The sequence below is a fragment of the Schistocerca nitens genome, chromosome 1 (genome assembly GCF_023898315.1).
Source record: "Schistocerca nitens isolate TAMUIC-IGC-003100 chromosome 1, iqSchNite1.1, whole genome shotgun sequence".
NCBI lineage: Eukaryota > Metazoa > Arthropoda > Insecta > Orthoptera > Acrididae > Schistocerca > Schistocerca nitens.
Window position 1 is genome coordinate 172,561,493 of NC_064614.1, and position 19,047 is coordinate 172,580,539.

Below are 19,047 nucleotides of genomic sequence, written 5' to 3' on the forward strand. Positions count from 1 at the left end.
GACATTCTCTACTGGGTTCATTGCATGGCAATAAAGACTTAAAAAGAAGTTAGTCTTGACTTGGAACATTGACTCAAGGTAGCCTGCACATTTGTAACCTGCTTCTGTTTTGTCTTCTGCAGAAAATGTTTCAAAAAACTCTAGCAGTTCTTTAAAGTCTTTCAATATTTTCAAGATACTAGAAGCTCATATAGTCCATTGAGCTGCGCAAAGGGGTCATAGACTAGCTTGGTCGTTGGCACTCTCACAGCGTATGCTTCTGAAAAGTCCCATCCTTTTGTTGGATTCCCTTACGGTGTTTATTAAGTCCTTGGCTAAAGCCTTAATATCCCTCATAGACGTAAGATGGTGGAGACTGTCTACAACTGCCAAGTCTAAACTGTGAGCAGTGCAGTATGCGTAACGTGCATTTGGTTGTATATCTGAAACTAACTTTTTTAGTCCTTTGAACTTACCTCTCATATTCGGGGCACCATCGTAGCACTGTCCTTTTAAGTTATCCATTGACAAATCAAGATGAGCAAAAATGTCTTTTAAAATACTAAACAGAATTTGTGATTCAGTGTTGGGGGTCTCGCATACGCCAATAAAGTCTTTGTTGATGATTAAGGAATCATCAACAGTACGAATACAAAATAACACTTGTTCATGAATCGAAGAATCACTTGTTTCATCAATCATAATAGAGAAATGTTCAGTCTTCTTGATTGAAGCCAATACTTCTCTCGACACACTTTCCTAGTAGATCAATGATCTCGTTTTGAATGTCTAGGACATCCACTTGTACCCTGAATGCCCTAACCAGTCTTTAAACTCAGGTATGTCATTCTTTCGGAGTTTCTACAATTGAAAAAAATTTGAGTTGAAACCTTTGTGCCCTGTAATTGCTAGTCCTTGTCGGCATAGAAATTGCACGATAGTAAAAATTGCCTCAAGAACTAAACGGCCTTTCTTCATATCACTATCTAACTGTTCATTGAATCGGGAGGCCACACTTTGGTTAGTGATAGAATTTAGTTTCAGAACATCTTCTTTACGCATAAACGTATTTTCATGAAGACAGAATTTTTCCAAAGTCTTTTTCCACTTAGAAAACCCTACGGAAGTAAATGCATCTTCTTTTTTTGAAGAAAATTGTAATAGATTTTTAGCATCTGCCTCTTTGCAGGTTTTCCAAAATCTTTTTCTGTAGATGCTTCATATTCTAGCCATGTATATTTGATCAACCAAGACTTCTTAAATGATCTTCCCTTACCGGATTGTCCATCCATGAATGGTTCTTGCCTGAAGACGACAAAGCAATTGACAAAACAATAATTGTTGGAGGGTGACTTTCAGTATCATCAACTTCCAAATGTGCCTTTTTGGTAACAGATTTATCCATTGCAAACTTAATTCACAATACAGTAAGAGACTAACGTAAATGAATAAAATATAGTTGTATAAAATAGTCCACTAGACACTAAAGTCAGAACACAAAACACATCTGCAGCATGCACTGAACGAAACTATCCATGCTGAATGACTGCGAGAGCAGGGTGGGCCTTATATAGCCATGGCGTTGTAATGTCTGGAAGTGTCAAGGTGACGCAAGGCTGAGGGTCCCAGATGCATCTGCCCCAGTTCTTTTAATGTCGCTGCAGCCACAGCACTGGCCTGCCAGTGCCATACTTTACCCAAAGGTTCATGCAGCGTGACAAATTCTAAGTGTGCCCGCAGTACCGTAACACTGTTATGATTCACATCACTCGTTTTCAGTTAACTTGCTTACTACTATAAGAATTATTTGTTTTCACTCATTACTGAATGTATTTTAAAAGGAAAATAAAAAATTTCAGCATAATTTTGGGATTTTACAAAGCACAATATAATGAATAATTTTCTTAAATTTATTGGGGGGGGGGGGAGGGCTCTGCCCCCCCAAACGAATTTTTGATGGGGCTTGGACCCCCTCAGGCCCCATGGAGTTGGCGCCTGTGCCCCTGAAGCCTCAGTGCCCATCTCACAGTTGACTTCACAAATTCTTCTGATTACTCAGCCAACATAGAGATTGGTGATCCATCACAGCAGTGAATGGTTTGCCAAATAAATACAGCTGAAAACTGTTGATGGCTCAAACAACTGCAAAGCACTCTTTCTCAGCTGTAGAAGAATTCATCTCAGACTTGGAGAGTACTCTGAAAGCATAGGCTCCTTCCTTCATTTGTGCTAGAAGTGCCCATATTCCAAAATGGCTGACATTGTGCTGAGGGTCTGTCTCAACACTCTCATCATTCAATGCTAAAGGCGAAAAATATGTTAGCACCTTCTTGTGGAAAAGGAAAGATCTTTCTTGTGCCTTGTTCCAGGAAAATTTGTTGGCTCCTTGCAGTAATTCTTGCAAGGGTGTGCCTTGATACAGAAATCCTTCTTGAATTGCTGGTAGGTAAAGCACATTCTGAGGAAATTTCTGTCGTTATGAACGTGAGAGTTGTAAAATCTGCAATGAATTGCAAAATCTGTAACTATTCTTATTTTCTCTAGATCATGATTGACTCCATCACCATTTACTAGGTAGTCTAAGATTTTTTATTTCTTGTGATGAAAATCACTTTTCTGGATTCAGAGGGAGACCTTCAGTATAAACACATTTTGCCATGACTTTTAGGTGGCTTAAATGTTCTTCAAATGCCATAGAAAAAATGGTAGTATCATTCAGATAGCAAAGATACATTATCCATTTAACATGTTTGAAGCAGATTAGCCACCATAAGTTTGAAGCATTACACAGTCCAAATGGCATAATTTTGAACTCATAGAGGTCATCAGGAGTTATGATGGCAGGCTTTTTCCAGTCAGCCTTGTCAGCCACTCAGCCTCATCAACCTATATTTGCCAGTAGCTTTTTTGCATGTCTGTAGTTGAGAAATAGTTTGCTTCATTCATGCAGTCTAGGGTGTCATCAATGCACAGCAATGGGTAGGCATCATTCTTCATGATTTTGTTCAGCCATTAGCAGTCAACACAGACATGCCATTGCCTCACAAGGCCACAGGACAGTACGAAGGACTCTCCGAAGGTTCCTTGAAGTCATGTTGCAGCATCTTCTCCCCTGCCTCCTACATTAACCATTGTTCAGATGGCGACACTTTATATGAATGCAGGCTAATTGGCGGATGATCTCCAGTGGTGATATGATACCTTACCATGGGCTGCTTGGTCTGTCTTTTCTGTCCCTCAGTGAGACCAGATCCTACTGGGACCTGAGTAGTAGCTTCCTCCCATGGATATTCTGTAGTAGCTGTGGGACACAATTCTTCATCAGTGACACTAAACAGCCTTTCTTGAACTGGTTTGGCTGTTGTTACACACATTCCTTTAGGGATGAGTTGTGGCTGCTCATTACAATAATTGAGCCAAAGTTTTCTTTGACCACCTACAATGCTTGTCATTGTCTCTGGCATGTAGATTTCTTTTGTGAGCCTGAGTAGCTTTTTGGAGTCGACAAAAGCTCATGATTTAACCAAGTATCTCAAAACTGGAACACCTCTCATTGATGATGGTGGAATAACAATGTCTTCAATATCAAAAAAACTGCCCATAATATTCTATACTATGTTGTAGTTTAGCTTACTCAAACTCATCATAGTTAATGTGTGAGGAGATGACATTGATGCATGACCAATAATTGATGATGATGTCTGCACCTTTCAGATGACATATGTCTGTCGAGAACTGAACAATGTAATCAATGTGCTGGAAATGTCTTGGTGGCAAATCTTTTGATGGGCTATGGGTGAGTCTACTAGTGCCCCCATATGGTCAATGTAGATGATAAACGATTGTCCTGCAGCACCATCTTTAATGAGGCAGATTGCCTGATACACTCCAAGGATTCATGATTGTAGATTGACCATTTGTGTTGTGAGGCAGTGAGCTTCCAAACAAAGGAATCTGAAAGGTCGTTGCATGCCTGTCACTTCTTATTGGAGGACAGTGTCAACTGAAAAGTCACTCACATCCATGGTTGAGTAAGGCAATTTTTAGTTTTTTTTAAGGCTGTCTGCATGTCAGTATTCCTCTGTATCTTTCATCTGCCATTGGTGTTTTGGCATAGTAGTGTTCCACCAGAGAGGCCTGAAAGGTGTCTGCTTGCAGCAGGTGCCTAAGAAACAGCATAATTCATGGTAGTCTTGGGGAGGGGGTAGTTGACGGATGAGTTCCATTCGTTGTGGCAGTGGGCAGATGCCAGAGGTGAAAACTGTATGACCCAGAAAAGTAACTGCAGTTTGTCATAGCTGACATTTTTGTCCTTGATAATGACACACTTCACAGAAAGGACATTGAGAACTTGTACGAGATGAGGTTTGTAGGTGTAGTTTTTCTTGCAAGAAAATGAGAATGTCATCCAAATATAACAGAAGGGCAGCTCAAAAAAGATGCTATCCAGTAATCATCGCCATTATGGGCTGCATTTTTAGGCTGCACAGCATAAAGAAATATTCAAACAGGCAAAACAGTGTAATGACAGCCATCTTCTGAATATGCTCTGCATGCATGAGTATTTGGTAATAAGCCTGTTTACAGTCTAATGTGCTAAAGACAAATGTGCCAGTGATATAGTGGGTAATGTCCTGTATGTTGAGTATTGGGTAACTGTCAATGATAATACATGTGTTAAGGAATCTATAATTGACATATAGGAGCATAGTATCTTCATTTTGTGTGCTAGCTTCATGAGTGAAGCCCATGGACTGTCTGAGGATCAAACTATTCCAGCTTCTAAAAGTTCCTTGACTGTTGTTTTTGTCATGCAAAGTTTATTAGATGGTGGCTGTTGTGGTCTGTGCTGAGCTGGGACCCTGGTATGGTGAGCATTTGATGCACTGTACCATTTGTGATTGCACATAAGGAGAAAGTCGCACATACAGGGGCTTTGAGAGGTTGCAGATGCAGAGTGGGTATGGGAGAAATGGACTGCACATGCACAAGAATCACGTTACTGGCTTTGTTGGTATGTGAAGGTAGTATAAGCAGTGGTGCTTGCTGCAAGGTGGGCAGAGGTGTGGCGAGGCTGTGTGATGCCTGCATAGTGCTGTTGTCATCGATGGCTGGAGTTTGTCGCAGGTTGTAAAGACAAAGACGTGCTGCAGCGAGCTCACTGGATGTCATTCTTATCTCCTGTTGAAACATGTTGTTGTCTGTCTGCAGGTGGAGTGATTCTAAGCATTCTTCAACTTAACAAAATTGCTTTCGTGGAATTTGTTTAAGTATGGTGACACACTGGAGGAGACAGCAGTAATGTTTATCAGTATTGATACTGTGTCATTCATTGTTAGAGATGTTCAGGCATGTGCTGATTCTGAGGGAGATCGTGTCTGATGACACCAGAGACTACATGGCCAGTATCATATTAGATGCCCGTGCCTTTGGCTCAATCAGGTAGGAGCTTGTAATGACAGAGAACATCTGCTCTGAGGATGGGTTCAGCAACTTCTGAAATTTGAAAATTCCTTTGAGGTAGTTTTGAATACAAGGTTCAAGGTGCGTGTTTTGAAGCCATAAACAGTATTGGTCAAATTGTTCATTGCCTGAAGTTGAATGGCTGTTGATCCATAGGCTGCTGTGTTGCCAGTCAGGAGTGCCACACTAATGTCTGAGCCAGAGTTGGTCAAATAGTATTGCTGTTGAATTAGGTTGAGGATGTAGAGCCTGTTGGTATTCCTTGTAGGTGGAGCTTGTGCTGAATCCTCAATGCACAAAATGAGGTGACTTGTGTGAGTGTTGCAGCTCAGTGTGCCTGTGCTTAGCATGTGAATCTTTTGGGTGGTCGCAGGACAGACAACAGTTAAGTATGGCATCAATGAATTGTGTGTGATACCAGTAGTAGTGCAGTGCAGTATCCAGCAGAGCACCATTGCCAGTTGTCTGTTGTGTTGTCTCGACCGGATAGAGCTCACTGTTGTGGGCAGAGGCTGTGACATTGCAGTTGGCAGCCGTCTAGTGAAGTTGGATCAGCTCAGTGAGGGCAGAAAGTGGCATGCGGCAAGGCTGGTGCTGGTGGCTGTGCATGGTGGCATTGTTACTAGCTAAATTCATGCATGCCTGTGTTGCATAACAGCAAAAATTCTGTCTGCCATTTTAAGTTTATGATCAGGTGGCTCCCATTCATTGCTGATTGTGGCAACTTGAATGTGGGGTAGAAGCTTTGCTACCTACAGCAGTCAGAATGTACAATCAGGCATTAAATGCTGGTTGACTGTAGTTCAAAGTTGCCACCATAGCTGAGACAGCCTGTTGTTCATTAAATATTCATTGTATATTACATGTTGTAATTGTTCTTCCAGTGTCCTGGAAAGATATTGTAGCAGTTTTGATTGTGCGGTTGAATATTTCTTTTTTTTGCCGTTGGCACCAAGATGATGTTGCTAATCATGTCATCGAGTTCCTACAGGTTGGTAGAAGAGTTAGGAGTTTAGTTGTGTGTTCATGATGTTATAGATAGCAAGGATATTGTCCACTTACGCAAACCATATGAAAGGCTGATCCGAAGGAAATTGTAGAAGCTTGGTTGAAAACCAAATTATGAAAGGTTGAAATATTGGTTGGGTGTACCTGTTGCCATGGAGGCATGTGTGGCAATAATGCAGTTGAATGTCCCATTGCCGCATCCAAGGCAATTGGTAGGACAAGCAAACCATGTGAATGCTTGGGCAGCTATGGCACCACTGATTCAAAATTTGGCTCACTTGGCATGGTAGAATCATTGGTGACAGGAGGTGCTTGTGAATATGAAAGATTGTGAGGTAATTGGTCGGTATGTGCCACATGTGAAGGGATGATGGTGGCAAGGTTGCACAATAAGAATATGGTAGGGCACCATTATTCAGCATTGATGTTGTTTGTTGATTTGTTGCACAGGCAAGTGTCACCTTCACTTTTTACTAGAACACTTAATTAAAAGGTTGGATGCAGAGCACTGGCTGAAGTGGCATTGCACACATGGATGAACATTGTGAATTGTGACACACAGTGGTTGCATGTTGGCTGCATTGCTGTTGTGCAATATCCAGTTGAGGACATATCTGCCACAATTTGTGGTCATTGTGGGTCACCAATGTAGTCCCGTACAATACAGGGAACAGTATGATAGGGACACAACAGTGTGTGATGGAGTAACAACACTTTATTTTCCGCAGCTGATGCACAGTGGCAAGACATGTCCATGTTACAACAAGGCATAGACTATAATGTCTCTCTGCAAGACAGGGTCAAAAACTATACACTGTGAAGTGGGCTCACTTGTCACCTGTTATTTTGCATGGAGTTCCCACAAACTTCACAAACTGTTCTTCATCTCAGTCACAGCATAACTGACACATTTGGCATCAAGAAAGAGTAATATATACCATGTGTATTGTTCCAGGAGCTTCCAGGTACCTAGGGGACTTCCATTTTCAAGTTTTACCATCATTTCAGTTTAATACATATATTTTAATGTGTAAATTCTTTCCCATTGCTGTACATGACATGGTTGGTAGTATGAGCAATCCATATTATGAAAATGACAGTATTATAAAAGTAGTTTTACATCAAAATTCATGAATTCAATATTGTAAAAATGAAAATAAATTGAAGCACGGCCAAAAATCAGGTGGTGTCATAGGTTTCTGAAGTTGAGAGACATTCCATCAGCTATGATTTATTACAAACTTTCAGACTAAACAAATGGAATGACATAAAATATCAACCTTTGCCCCCAGAATTTGGATGGGCCAGAAAATGCTAATAAAAGTGAATCAGCATTCTGATTTTGGATTTTTGTAAATAGTCTTAATATTTCTCTTAAAAATAATTTGTAAGATCATGTTGCATGATATCTAATGGTGCTTTCTCACTTTTTCAGGCTCTCAAGCTTATTGTAGGTGCTGGAGCGGACCCTACAGCAAAAGATGTTGTTGGTAGAACAGCACTCCACAGAGCACTTGGATGTAAGGAGAATTTCCAGTACCTTCAGAAAATACATCCCAATTTCAAGGATGGTCTTGATAAAAAGGGGCAACCAGCCATAATGAGAGCCATTTCTGCATTTCAATACCACTATGATATGCCCCAGGTGATAAAACTTCTAGTGCAGGGAGGTGCAGATGTCAATTTACGTGACCGAGATGGAAAGACAGCTTTGTGCCTGGCAATAGAGAAAGGTGCTTTCAGGGTGAGACTATATTTTTAAATCAACAGTTATCACTATTTATATCATTTAGTAAGACATCCACAGGAAGAGATGAAAAGCTGTGACCGATCTCTAAGATGGAGCTTGTTTTGTTATTCTGACGTTGTTGATAGCGTTTACCATATATCATTATATAAATGTGGTAAGTAAATACATGTTATAATAAAATGGGTATTTGTCAAGTAAAGTATGTGGAATTGTTATTATTGGATTAATGAAAGATGACAGATTGGTGTCTATCACAAGTTGAAATTTCTTTTCTCACCCTTTTTGCCTGCTGTAAAAGTATACATTCTTCTGTTGCTTGTTTAAGTATTTTTGAGCTCCAGTACGTCCACAAATTTTATGAGTGTATGTCATAAGTTTGTCAATATACTGTTTTGGTCAACACAGTCTCCAATGCTCTGAGTCAAAATTTGTTCTTCTAAATGTAATTCACTAGTATATTTCGAGTCGAAACAAGGCCTCGGCTATTATAACTACTGATGGCCATGGGAGAGCCAGTTCTGACAAAACTCTACCATCTGGTGAGCAAGATTTATGAGACAGGCGAAATACCCTCAGACTTCAAGAAGAATATAATAATTTCAATCCCAAAGAAAGCAGGTGTTGACAGATGTGAAATTACCGAACTATCAGTTTAATAAGTCACAGCTGCAAAATACTAACGTGAATTCTTTACAGATGAATGGGAAAACTGGTAGAAGCCAACCTTGGGGAAGATCAGTTTGGATTCCGTAGAAATGTTGGAACACGTGAAGCAATGCTGACATTATGACTTATCTTAGAAGAAAGATTAAGGAAAGGCAAACCTACGTTTCTAGCATTTGTAGACTTAGAAAAAGCTTTTGACAGTGTTGACTGGAATACTCTCTTTCAAATTCTAAAGGTGGCAGGGGTAAAATACAGGGAGCGAAGGGCTATCTACAATTTGTACAGAAACCAGATGGCAGTTATAAGAGTCGAGGGGCACGAAAGGAAAGCAGTGGTTGTGAAGGGAGTGAGACAGGGTTGTAGCCTCTCCCCAATGTTATTCAATCTGTATACTGAGCAAGCAGCAAAAGAAACAAAAGAAAAATTCAGAGTAGGTATTAAAATCCATGGAGAAGAAATAAAAACTTTGAGGTTCGCCGATGACATTGTAATTCTATCAGAGACAGCAAAGGACTTGGAAGAACAGTTGAACGGAATGTACAGTGTCTTGAAATGAGGATATAAGATGAACATCAATAAAAGCAAAACGAGGATAATGGAATGTAGTCAAATTAAGTCGGGTGATGCTGAGGGAATTAGATTAGGAAATGGGACACTTAAAGTAGTAAAGGAGTTTTGCTATTTGGGGAGCAAAATAACTGATGATGGTCGAAGCAGAGAGGATGTAAAATGTAGACTGGCAATGGCAAGGAAAGCGTTTCTGAAGAAGAGAAATTTGTTAACATCAAGTATAGATTTAAATGTCAGGAAGTCGTTTCTGAAAGTATTTGTATGGAGTGTGGCCATGTATGGAAGTGAAACATGGGCGATAAATAGTTTAGACAAGAAGAGAATAGAAGGTTTTGAAATGTGGTGCTACAGAAGAATGCTGAAGATTAGATGGGTAGATCACATAACTAATGAGGAGGTATTGAATAGAATTGGGGAGAAGAGGAGTTTGTGGCACAACTTGACAAGAAGAAGGGATCGGTTGGTAGGATATGTTCGGAGTCATCAAGGGATCACAAATTTTGCATTGGAGGGCAGTGTGGAGAAAAGGACCTCCAGCACATTTTGCCGCTACTACTAGAAGCTGTTTCTCTCAAATATACCATAAATTTCTATCTTTTGCAACCCATTTTCAGCAACTGTTCTCCTTGCTTTTGGTACATTATATGGTGTTATAAAAAATTGCTCGTAAGGTTTAAGTTGTAGTACACATTCAAAATTCTTTATACTTCCTGCTGTATTGCTGAACACATCCCCATACTTCCATCACAAACCCTTTAACTCATTCTTTTGTTCATCATTCAGACCCACATTTTTCATTGACTCCTTTTCTTCATCTTCCAGTTTGTTGACTGTCCTCTACTAAATAACATTCCTCTCTCACAAATGACAAGTTGTTCATGCTTTCACAAGCATCTTTTTTTCCCTTCTCTAGAATTTCATTTGGATTACGTTTTCTTTCTTGTTTGTGACATAACTATTTTTCTCTTTCAGTTCAAGAACTGTACTAATGTGTTTCCAAAATAAAATCTTCTCTGTTTCTGGAAATATCCCACCTTACTTTGTATAGAGCTACATCTATATTTACATCACTACCCTGCAATTCACATTCAATTATGTGGCAGAGGGTCCACCAACAAATTTTCAAACTATTTCTGTACCGTTACATTCTCGAAGAGTACATAGGGAAAACACACTCTAAAATTTTTTTATGTGCACACTTATTTGCATTATTTTATTATGATGGTCATTTTCCTCTAATTGGTGGATCTCAACAAAATATTTTTGAATTTGGAGGAGAAGGTTGGAGATTCAAATTTCATGAAAATATGTCGCCACAACAAAAAAGGCTTCATTTTAATGATATCCACCATATCTCTTGTATCACATCCTTGACACTCTCTCCCCTTCTTTGAATCTTTTTAATGTCCTCCGTCAATCCTATCTGGTAAGAATTACTTACCACAGAGAGATACTCTTGCAAAGAACAGACAAGCATAGTGTAGACAATCCCTTTATTGTATTTTGTATTTTGTTATAGTTTATTGATCCAAGAAATCACAATATTATAATACAATTTGTACAATGATATTGTACAGGTCATGTATAAATTTTTACAATGTATCTGGATAGATGAAAAATCTACTCACCAAATGGCAGCAGGAGAACATACATATAAAGATATTTAAATATATCTAAAAACAAAGATGATGTGACTTACCGAACGGAAGTGCTGGCAGGTCGATAGACACACAAACCAACACAAACATACACACGAAATTCAAGCTTTTGCAACAAACGGTTGCTTCATCAGGAAAGAGGGAAGGAGAGGGAAAGACGAAAGGATGTGGGTTTTAAGGGAGTGCCCAAACTCTTTGCCTTTACGAATGTCTGCTTGTGTCTGTGTATGTGCGGATGGATATGTGTGTGTGTGCAAGTGTATACCTGTTCTTTTCCCCCCTAAGGTAAGTCTTTCCGGTCCTGGGATTGGAATGACTCCTTACCCTTGTAACGCCGGAAATGCATGTCCTCCTATTTCCATCTATTGCACTGCAAATTTTTTTCCTTATTTTGTTACCTGAAGATATAACATTTCTGTGTCTTTGTATATTGTAATTGTTTTACTATTTGTATATATATGCTTTTATGTCGATGTATAATTGGTTTGTTTTGTGAATATTATTTGTATTTATACGCTGGGTCTGGCCTAGGGAAAACTATGCTATCGAACGAATACATCGATAGGTCGTGTGGAGAACGAAAGTGTTTAGGATCTTTGGTAGTGTTAACTCTGCCGCGTGGAGCGTGGGCTGAGCAGAGAGAGTCCGGCGGGAGTAGTGCAGTGGAGCAGGTGTGTTGTGTGACGCTCCCGCGAGTTGCCGCGCTTTCGGGGTTTGGCAGCATGTAATTGCGCTCGACTGGCTATAATAGTTTCTAGCACGGTGTCGCGGGCGGGAAGCATTAGCTGGCACACATCAAGAGCCCGTTTCGCCTGGTGACCGTGTCGAGAAGAAGGCGCGCCAGCATCCAGCTTCTGTAACAGCGACGGCCGACGATGAGTGACTGTCGCCACCTCCTCGATTAATGACTTCAAACCTTCAATCAACCAACAAGGAAGACTAAAAGCACGTAAGGTTTCAGAACTGTATGGCAGACCTCAGCTTTTAAAATTGTTGCATCACAAAATTACAGCAACTTAGCATGAACCTTTGTAGCTCATTGTCCCAATTGCATTGCCAAGCAGGGTCCCTTCCTTTTCCAAAATGAACCCGAGTGTCGTTGAAATTCAAACACCAGCATTAAAATAATATAATTCAATTTCACTGCCTTAATTTCAAAGTTCAGTTAAAGTATTCATAGCTGGCTACAATATTTAGATTACACGAGCACAATTTAAGAGTGCGAGTTTTGTTAGCATATTTTAGCTTACCTGTGACTGCAGCTCAGTTTGGTACAGACTAAATTTCACTATTGTTAATTGTTGAGAATCATTTAATTCAAGTTCGAAGTTAAATCTCTTATTTCTAAATTGCGTATATTCAAGTAGCTTTTGAAATGATTGTTGAGGTAGCCCAAGACTAACTGTATTTTACTGAATTTCGATATGCTTCAGAAACAAAGTTCACTATTAATTTCAGACACTAAATTAACTTTCAATTTTCCAGTTTTATTAATTCTTTTGCTAAATTAAGTCAGGGTGTAGCGAAATTTATTACTTCAGACAAACATTCAGTTTTCACACAACACGTGTCAACCTTCAGTTGCCACGCTTTTAGTGCTAATTATATGTGCAATAGCCTTTCTTTTTCAGTTATTATAGTAATTGTCCATAGGACTGGCGACCGTAGTTTTCCCCAAATCTCAAATATCTAATTACCGCTAGTTAATTGTTAACGTAACGGCCGCACATTTACTTTCTTTATTAACTTTACCTGTTTTCAAAATTAATTTGCACCAGTTTCATTTGCATTTTTCCTTTCATTTAGATGTAAACCTTTCCTCCCTCTTTACCGACAAATTAACTTCGGTGACAATTGCTTTTCCCAAATTTCCATTAGGTACACGTGGTTTAATTTTTCACTGTCATTAAGGTCGATAAGTGATGGGGAGGTTACACCCTCTCCCTTAAAACCCACATCCTTTCGTCTTTCCCTCTCCTTCCCTCTTTCCTGATGAAGCAACCGTTTGTTGCAAAAGCTTGAATTTCGTGTGTATGTTTGTGTTGGTTTGTGTGTCTATCGACCTGCCAGCACTTCCGTTCGGTAAGTCACATCATCTTTGTTTTTAGATATATTTTTTCCACGTGGAATGTTTCCCTCTATTATATTAAAGATATTTAAAGGTATAAATATAAACTATGTTACATTATATTTTAAATAATTGATTATTTTTGTCGATACATATTTTTACAATTTGATTTTTACAATTTTAATTTGTTATATGAAAGTCTATTCATTATTACAATAAGGTAACAGACACCACATAGTACTTTCACTTGGTAGGTGGGTTGTTAATTCTTTTAAGAATATGATGAAATCCAATGGAACACGGTGGAAGAAAAATAGGAATAAATACAGACCACTGCTTTACATACTTTAAGGAAGCATGCATATCCACCTGATCGAATGATGTCTCTGTGAAGTGACTGACCAGTACAGTCTCCTCTTTATACTGTTGATCATATAAATGTGCATTTCTTAATGGGTTGCTGTCATTTATTTATTTTATTTATCCATCCATTGACAATAAATATTGTATGGATGTTGTCAAGGGTACATGTAAGCCATTTCAGAGAAATGGGAGACATGCAATATATACGTAAAAAAGTACAAAACAAAATAAGACAATGAAGTTAATAACAATACAATGAAATTAATATAGCCTATATACATCCCTGCTTGTTATTTTAAATGCATAGTCTGTTTTTCATAAGGCTTTAGTTTTGTCCTCCCTAAACAGCAGGTCCTTATATACACAACACTGCTTAAGTATATATTTACATCACACAACAGCTGTCCTTTAAGTATGTAAATGTAATGAATGATTAGGTAATGAATGATTAGGTACAGATAGAGTATTTTCCATTTTACCTTTATAAATATCATCAGAAAAAATTTATTGACCTACATAGTCATTTACAGAATAAAAACATTGTTCTACTAGAAATTTTTTAAATTCAGTTTTAAATTTATCATCATCTTCTAACTGCCTGATGTTGACTGGCAGTGCATTGTACAGTTTTGCACCGATATGGCTCACATGCCTTTGTGTATTCGTTCTTTTTGTTCGCTGAGTATGGAGTGCTGCGCTATTATGGGTATTGTACTTATGAAAGTCGGCATTTGTCTGAAAATCTGCAATGTGGGTCCTGACATACAATACACATTTGTATATGTATAATGATGGTATAGTAAGTATTCTAAGCTTTTTGAATATGGGTTTGCAGTGTGTCTGTGGATGACTGTGAGTTATTATTCGGATGACCCTCTTCTGCAACAGAAAAATTTGTTTTAGGCGCCCTGTTGTGGAACCCCAAAATATTATTCCATATGTGGCAAGAGATTGAAAATAGCCAAAATATGCCATTCTGGCACCCTCTGAGATACAAACATTTGCAATAATTCTGAGGGCAAAACAGGCTGAATTAAGTTTCTGTGCAAGTTTTATTACGTGGTCATTAAAATTTAAGTTTTCATCCACAAGAATCCCCAGCAATTTTGTGGATGTCACTCTGTCTAAGGCTTTTTCACCCCACAACAGATCGAGATTTACATTTTGACATCTTTTCCCAAACTGCATATAATTTTTGTTTTATTTACATTCAATGTCAACCTGTTTGCATTGAGCCAAGAGTGGATGTAATTTAGTACTTTATCAGCAGTTGTGGTAGCAATTGCTTTGGTGCACTTATTATCACACTAGTATCATCTGCAAATATTATTGCTTGGGCTGCATCATCTGAGGTGTGAAAAACATTTATATAGACAAGAAACAATATGGGCCCTAGGATGCTGCCTTGAGGTACTCCTATTTCTACATTTTTTGCCTCTGACACTGAATTTATTTTGTGGTTGGAGTAAGTTAATGTCAGACCTACAACCTGTGTTCTGTTTTTTAGGTGTGATTCAAATTATTTTTTCCTATCCCATGTATACCCAACACTTCCAATTTTTCTAAAAGAATGTCCTGGTTCACAGTGACAAAAGCTTTGGATAGGTCTAAATTTACTCCTACTACACTATAATCTTTTTCTAGATTTTTGATTATTTGTTCAGTGTAGCACATTACTGCTGTTTCGGTATTTTTACGTGCTTGGAAGCCATGCTGATTTCTGTTAAGTAAATTAGGGTCATTTAGATATTTGTTGATTTGGTGCTTCATCATTTTTTCTAATATTTTTGAAAATGCTGGGAGGAGAGATATTGGGCAATAGTTTTCTACCTTATACTTGTTGCCGTTTGTAAATAATGGCTTCACTTTTCAGCCTTTCTGGAAAAGCTCCTTCACTGGATGATAAATTGGCTATGTGTGCAAAGGGCTTTGCGATTTGTGGTGCTGTCCTTGTTATGATTGACACAGGCACCTCATCTATGCCAGCCGACATTTTGGGTTTCAAGCTTTGTATCACTTTCAGCACTTCACCATCATTTGTTGGCTCTACCCTCATCCTACAAGCTGTTTTTGGATATTCAGGTTTTTCTTTGTTTGTAAATTTTAAGCTTAATGAAGTTGTTGCATTTATGAAATAATTGTCAATATAATTTGGCAAATCTTGTTTATTAATATTGACATTTCTTAAATTTTTGAGGCTAATGTTCTGGTTTTCACAACTCTTCCCTGTTTCAGTCTTCACAATACCCCATATGGCTTTTGATTTGTTTTCAGACTGTCTTATAAAACTATCATTACTCATGAATTTTGCTTTAGCAATTACTTTTCTATATACCCTCTTGTAATTCCTGACATATTATATGAATTGTGGGTCTATGGATGTTTTCATTTTAGAAATTAGTCTCTTTAGAGTTCCACAGGAAGTTTTGATGCCAGCTGTGATCCAAGAACTTGGCTTTGTGTTGCCATGTGACCTGATTTTTGACAGCTTTTTTGGAAAACACATTTCAAAATATCCCATGAAAATGGAAGAAAATGTGTTATATGCATCATTTGTATTTGTTAGGGATAGTACTTCTGCCCAAGCCTCAATAGTTAGCATATTTATGAATTCTACACAGTTCTCTGTAGAAAAATTTCTTTTATACATGAAGTGTGTTTTTTTCTTTTTCAGAGGCCTTGAAGGAATTTTGAGGCCAAGAGCATTGTGGCATTGTGGTGTGATAATCCCAAATCAGTATTTGTTACTTCAACTTCTGTGCATCCTACATTTGAAAATATATTATCAATAAGACTATATTATTTGTTATTCTTGTGGGTGTGTGTATGTGTGGAAGCAGGTTGAAACTACATAACAGATTTAGGAACTGGTCTTTTAGCCTACTTTCACTCATAAGATTAATATTGAAGTCCCCACACACAACTACAGTGGCTCTATCGGTGAACAGTGTGTTAAGCAATATTTCTAATTGGTTAAAGAATATGGCTGCATCACCAGTAGGTGGTCTGTATATTGCTATGGCTATGACTTTTCCCGGTATTTCATTTAACTGCACAGCTGCTGCTTCAAAATGATTTTCCACACTCAATGATTCAGCTTCACACCTTCTCTTATAGCTGTTATTTGGTTTGGTAAATATACATACACCTCCATTTTTGGTATTTTTTCTACAATATTGGCTTGCCAACTTAAACGGATGAATATTAATGATACTTAGTTCAAAACTTCTGCACCAATGCTCCACAATGCACATGCAGTCAATATTTGCACTGTTCATAGCTACCTCAAGTTCTAATGATTTATTTCTAAGACACTGAATGTTTAAGCTTAGAATCTGCAGGTGATGAGGATGAGAACTGGTTACATTTGTATTTACATTTTGTGGTGTCGTACTCCGTTCCTTGCCCTGGCGAGATACCAAAAATCCTCCAGAAGGACAGGTTTTCTGCACCTTGTAGGTCGTTCACTGGGATATGGTGAGTTGCTTGCTGCTGCTGCTGGTGGTGTAGCTCCCGGTGTCATTGATGCTGTCATTTCTGTTGTTGTTGTTGTTGCTGTTGATGATGATGATAGTTTACTGATGATAGTTCATGCACAGCACATTTCACCACTGCTATCTCCAGTTGCAGGGCTTTGACCCGAGTACATATTTGCTCACATCACTGCAGGATGTCATGCTTTAACTCAATCTTAATCTGCATCAAATCATTTTTCACTAAAACATGAGAGGCATGGTACTCACCCATCCTCCTTGACTCACACTTTGTGCAACAGGATATAATTCAGTGTTGAGCAATTCATTAATTTGTAGCTCTTGTGTCCTCAACCAGGACAAAAAGTCGTTCACAGATTCCTTGCACTGTTCAATAAAATTACATCTGAGCTTATCCTCTAGCTCCACAACTAAATTCTAAAATCAAATTGTGAGCTATTGAACTAATGATTCCATTGTAGTTTTCACCATTTTTAGTGAGCTCACATCACTTGATAATTGTTGTATCATGTCTGGTACAACTTCATACACATCTTTTAATTCTGTAATTTCAGAACATATTGCCAAGAAATTCATGGTGATCTGATTGGAATGTTCTTTCACAACCTGACCAAGCACTGATTTGATTTGATCCAATTGTTCTTTTGAAACTTTATGAAAATTCTCTTCCACCCACGTCTGTTAACCGTGTGCTGAATGGTCACTCTTCATCATAGCTTCTAACTTCAGATATAGCATTGTGAATGGATCTGATATTGTAAATGTTTGCAGAACTGTTTTGATAGTGGGTGGATGTACTTGCACATCTGTCTCAATGGTGGCCATGTCTTCATTTTCAATGGTTGACTCTCCCACATGGCCATTTTCAACATTTTCCTGATTTTGTATTTCATCTGCGTTATCCATATTTCGTACTCAGCCAGTTTTTGTCCTAATGCAGTTATTAATTTTGAGAAATAATATTATTCACTTCACTTACATTTGCATACATATAAGTAATGTGGTTAGCAACACCGAAATTCTTCCTGAACTTTCAAGAAGAGGCACGCAACATTACTAGTCAAGACAACATTACATCAAAACTTTAACTTAGCATTGTACTGTAGTGGCTATCATAATGCCGTGATCCCTGAAAACATAACAGTTAGCATAATTAAAATTCTTAGAATTGCCAGTTAAAAAAATTAATGAGTTATATGATACACATAACCTGCTGAACTGCAAGATCCATGACATCTGCTGGCAAGTGATGAAACAAGGACATACTTACTGTGTATTTTTGCTGTGATGGCCAGAGTAATTTAGTAGTAATGTAAAATAATTTTCCTATTCTTTCAGTAAATGTAAATAAATATTCTTGATTTTGTTCCTTCCTTCTCATTGTGGTTTATATCTTTTCATGGGAACAGGTAAAAGAGAGAGAAACATTTAATTTAAGAAAAAATATGCTTTGCATGAATAAGAGTTACAAATGCAATGGTACTATGTGGTTAGCAATTTAACACAGATCAATATGTGTATGCAGTCTTTTTAGACTACTCAGTCACTATTGTTTTAGATTTTTGTTCTATTGATGATTATATTTCTTCAACAAATCGGGCTCTGGTAGCTCTTGAGCATTGCCTTTGTTTGAAGTCTCATTGACTGTAAAATACTATTGTGAATTCGATGTGAAAGATAGTAATGAATATTCAACCAAGCTTTGTGAAAATAGATCTGTAGGTCCAACACATTAGCAATAAAATATTTAAATGACATGACATGATAAACATTTAGTTGCTTTGCCTTCAAACAATTTGAGCACAATTTCCTGTTATATCCGTCTCTAATGAATAAATTCATCAACCAGTTCAGTATTGTGATATAAAAGGGTTAGCTACCATAACCGGCAGACACCGTTACTTGAGAATGAAAGAATTATTATTTCATAAAAGTGAAAAACACAGGATTTGGCAACATTACCTCTTTCTACATTAACAGCAAAAAAAGAAATAAGCCACTGGAAGAGGAAGTGTCTACTTCCTTTAA

The 19,047-nt window shown here is 38.0% G+C and overlaps 1 protein-coding gene across 1 annotated transcript in view; it reads left to right on the forward strand.

The window, feature by feature from the left end:
* LOC126244799 (serine/threonine-protein phosphatase 6 regulatory ankyrin repeat subunit C-like) overlaps positions 1-19,047 on the forward strand; it is a 297,603-nt gene that overhangs the window by 108,911 nt on the left and 169,645 nt on the right. The window contains exon 4 of the mRNA XM_049948268.1: positions 7,886-8,194. Coding sequence (XP_049804225.1) covers positions 7,886-8,194 — 309 coding nt within the window. The remainder of the gene's footprint in view (positions 1-7,885; positions 8,195-19,047) is intronic.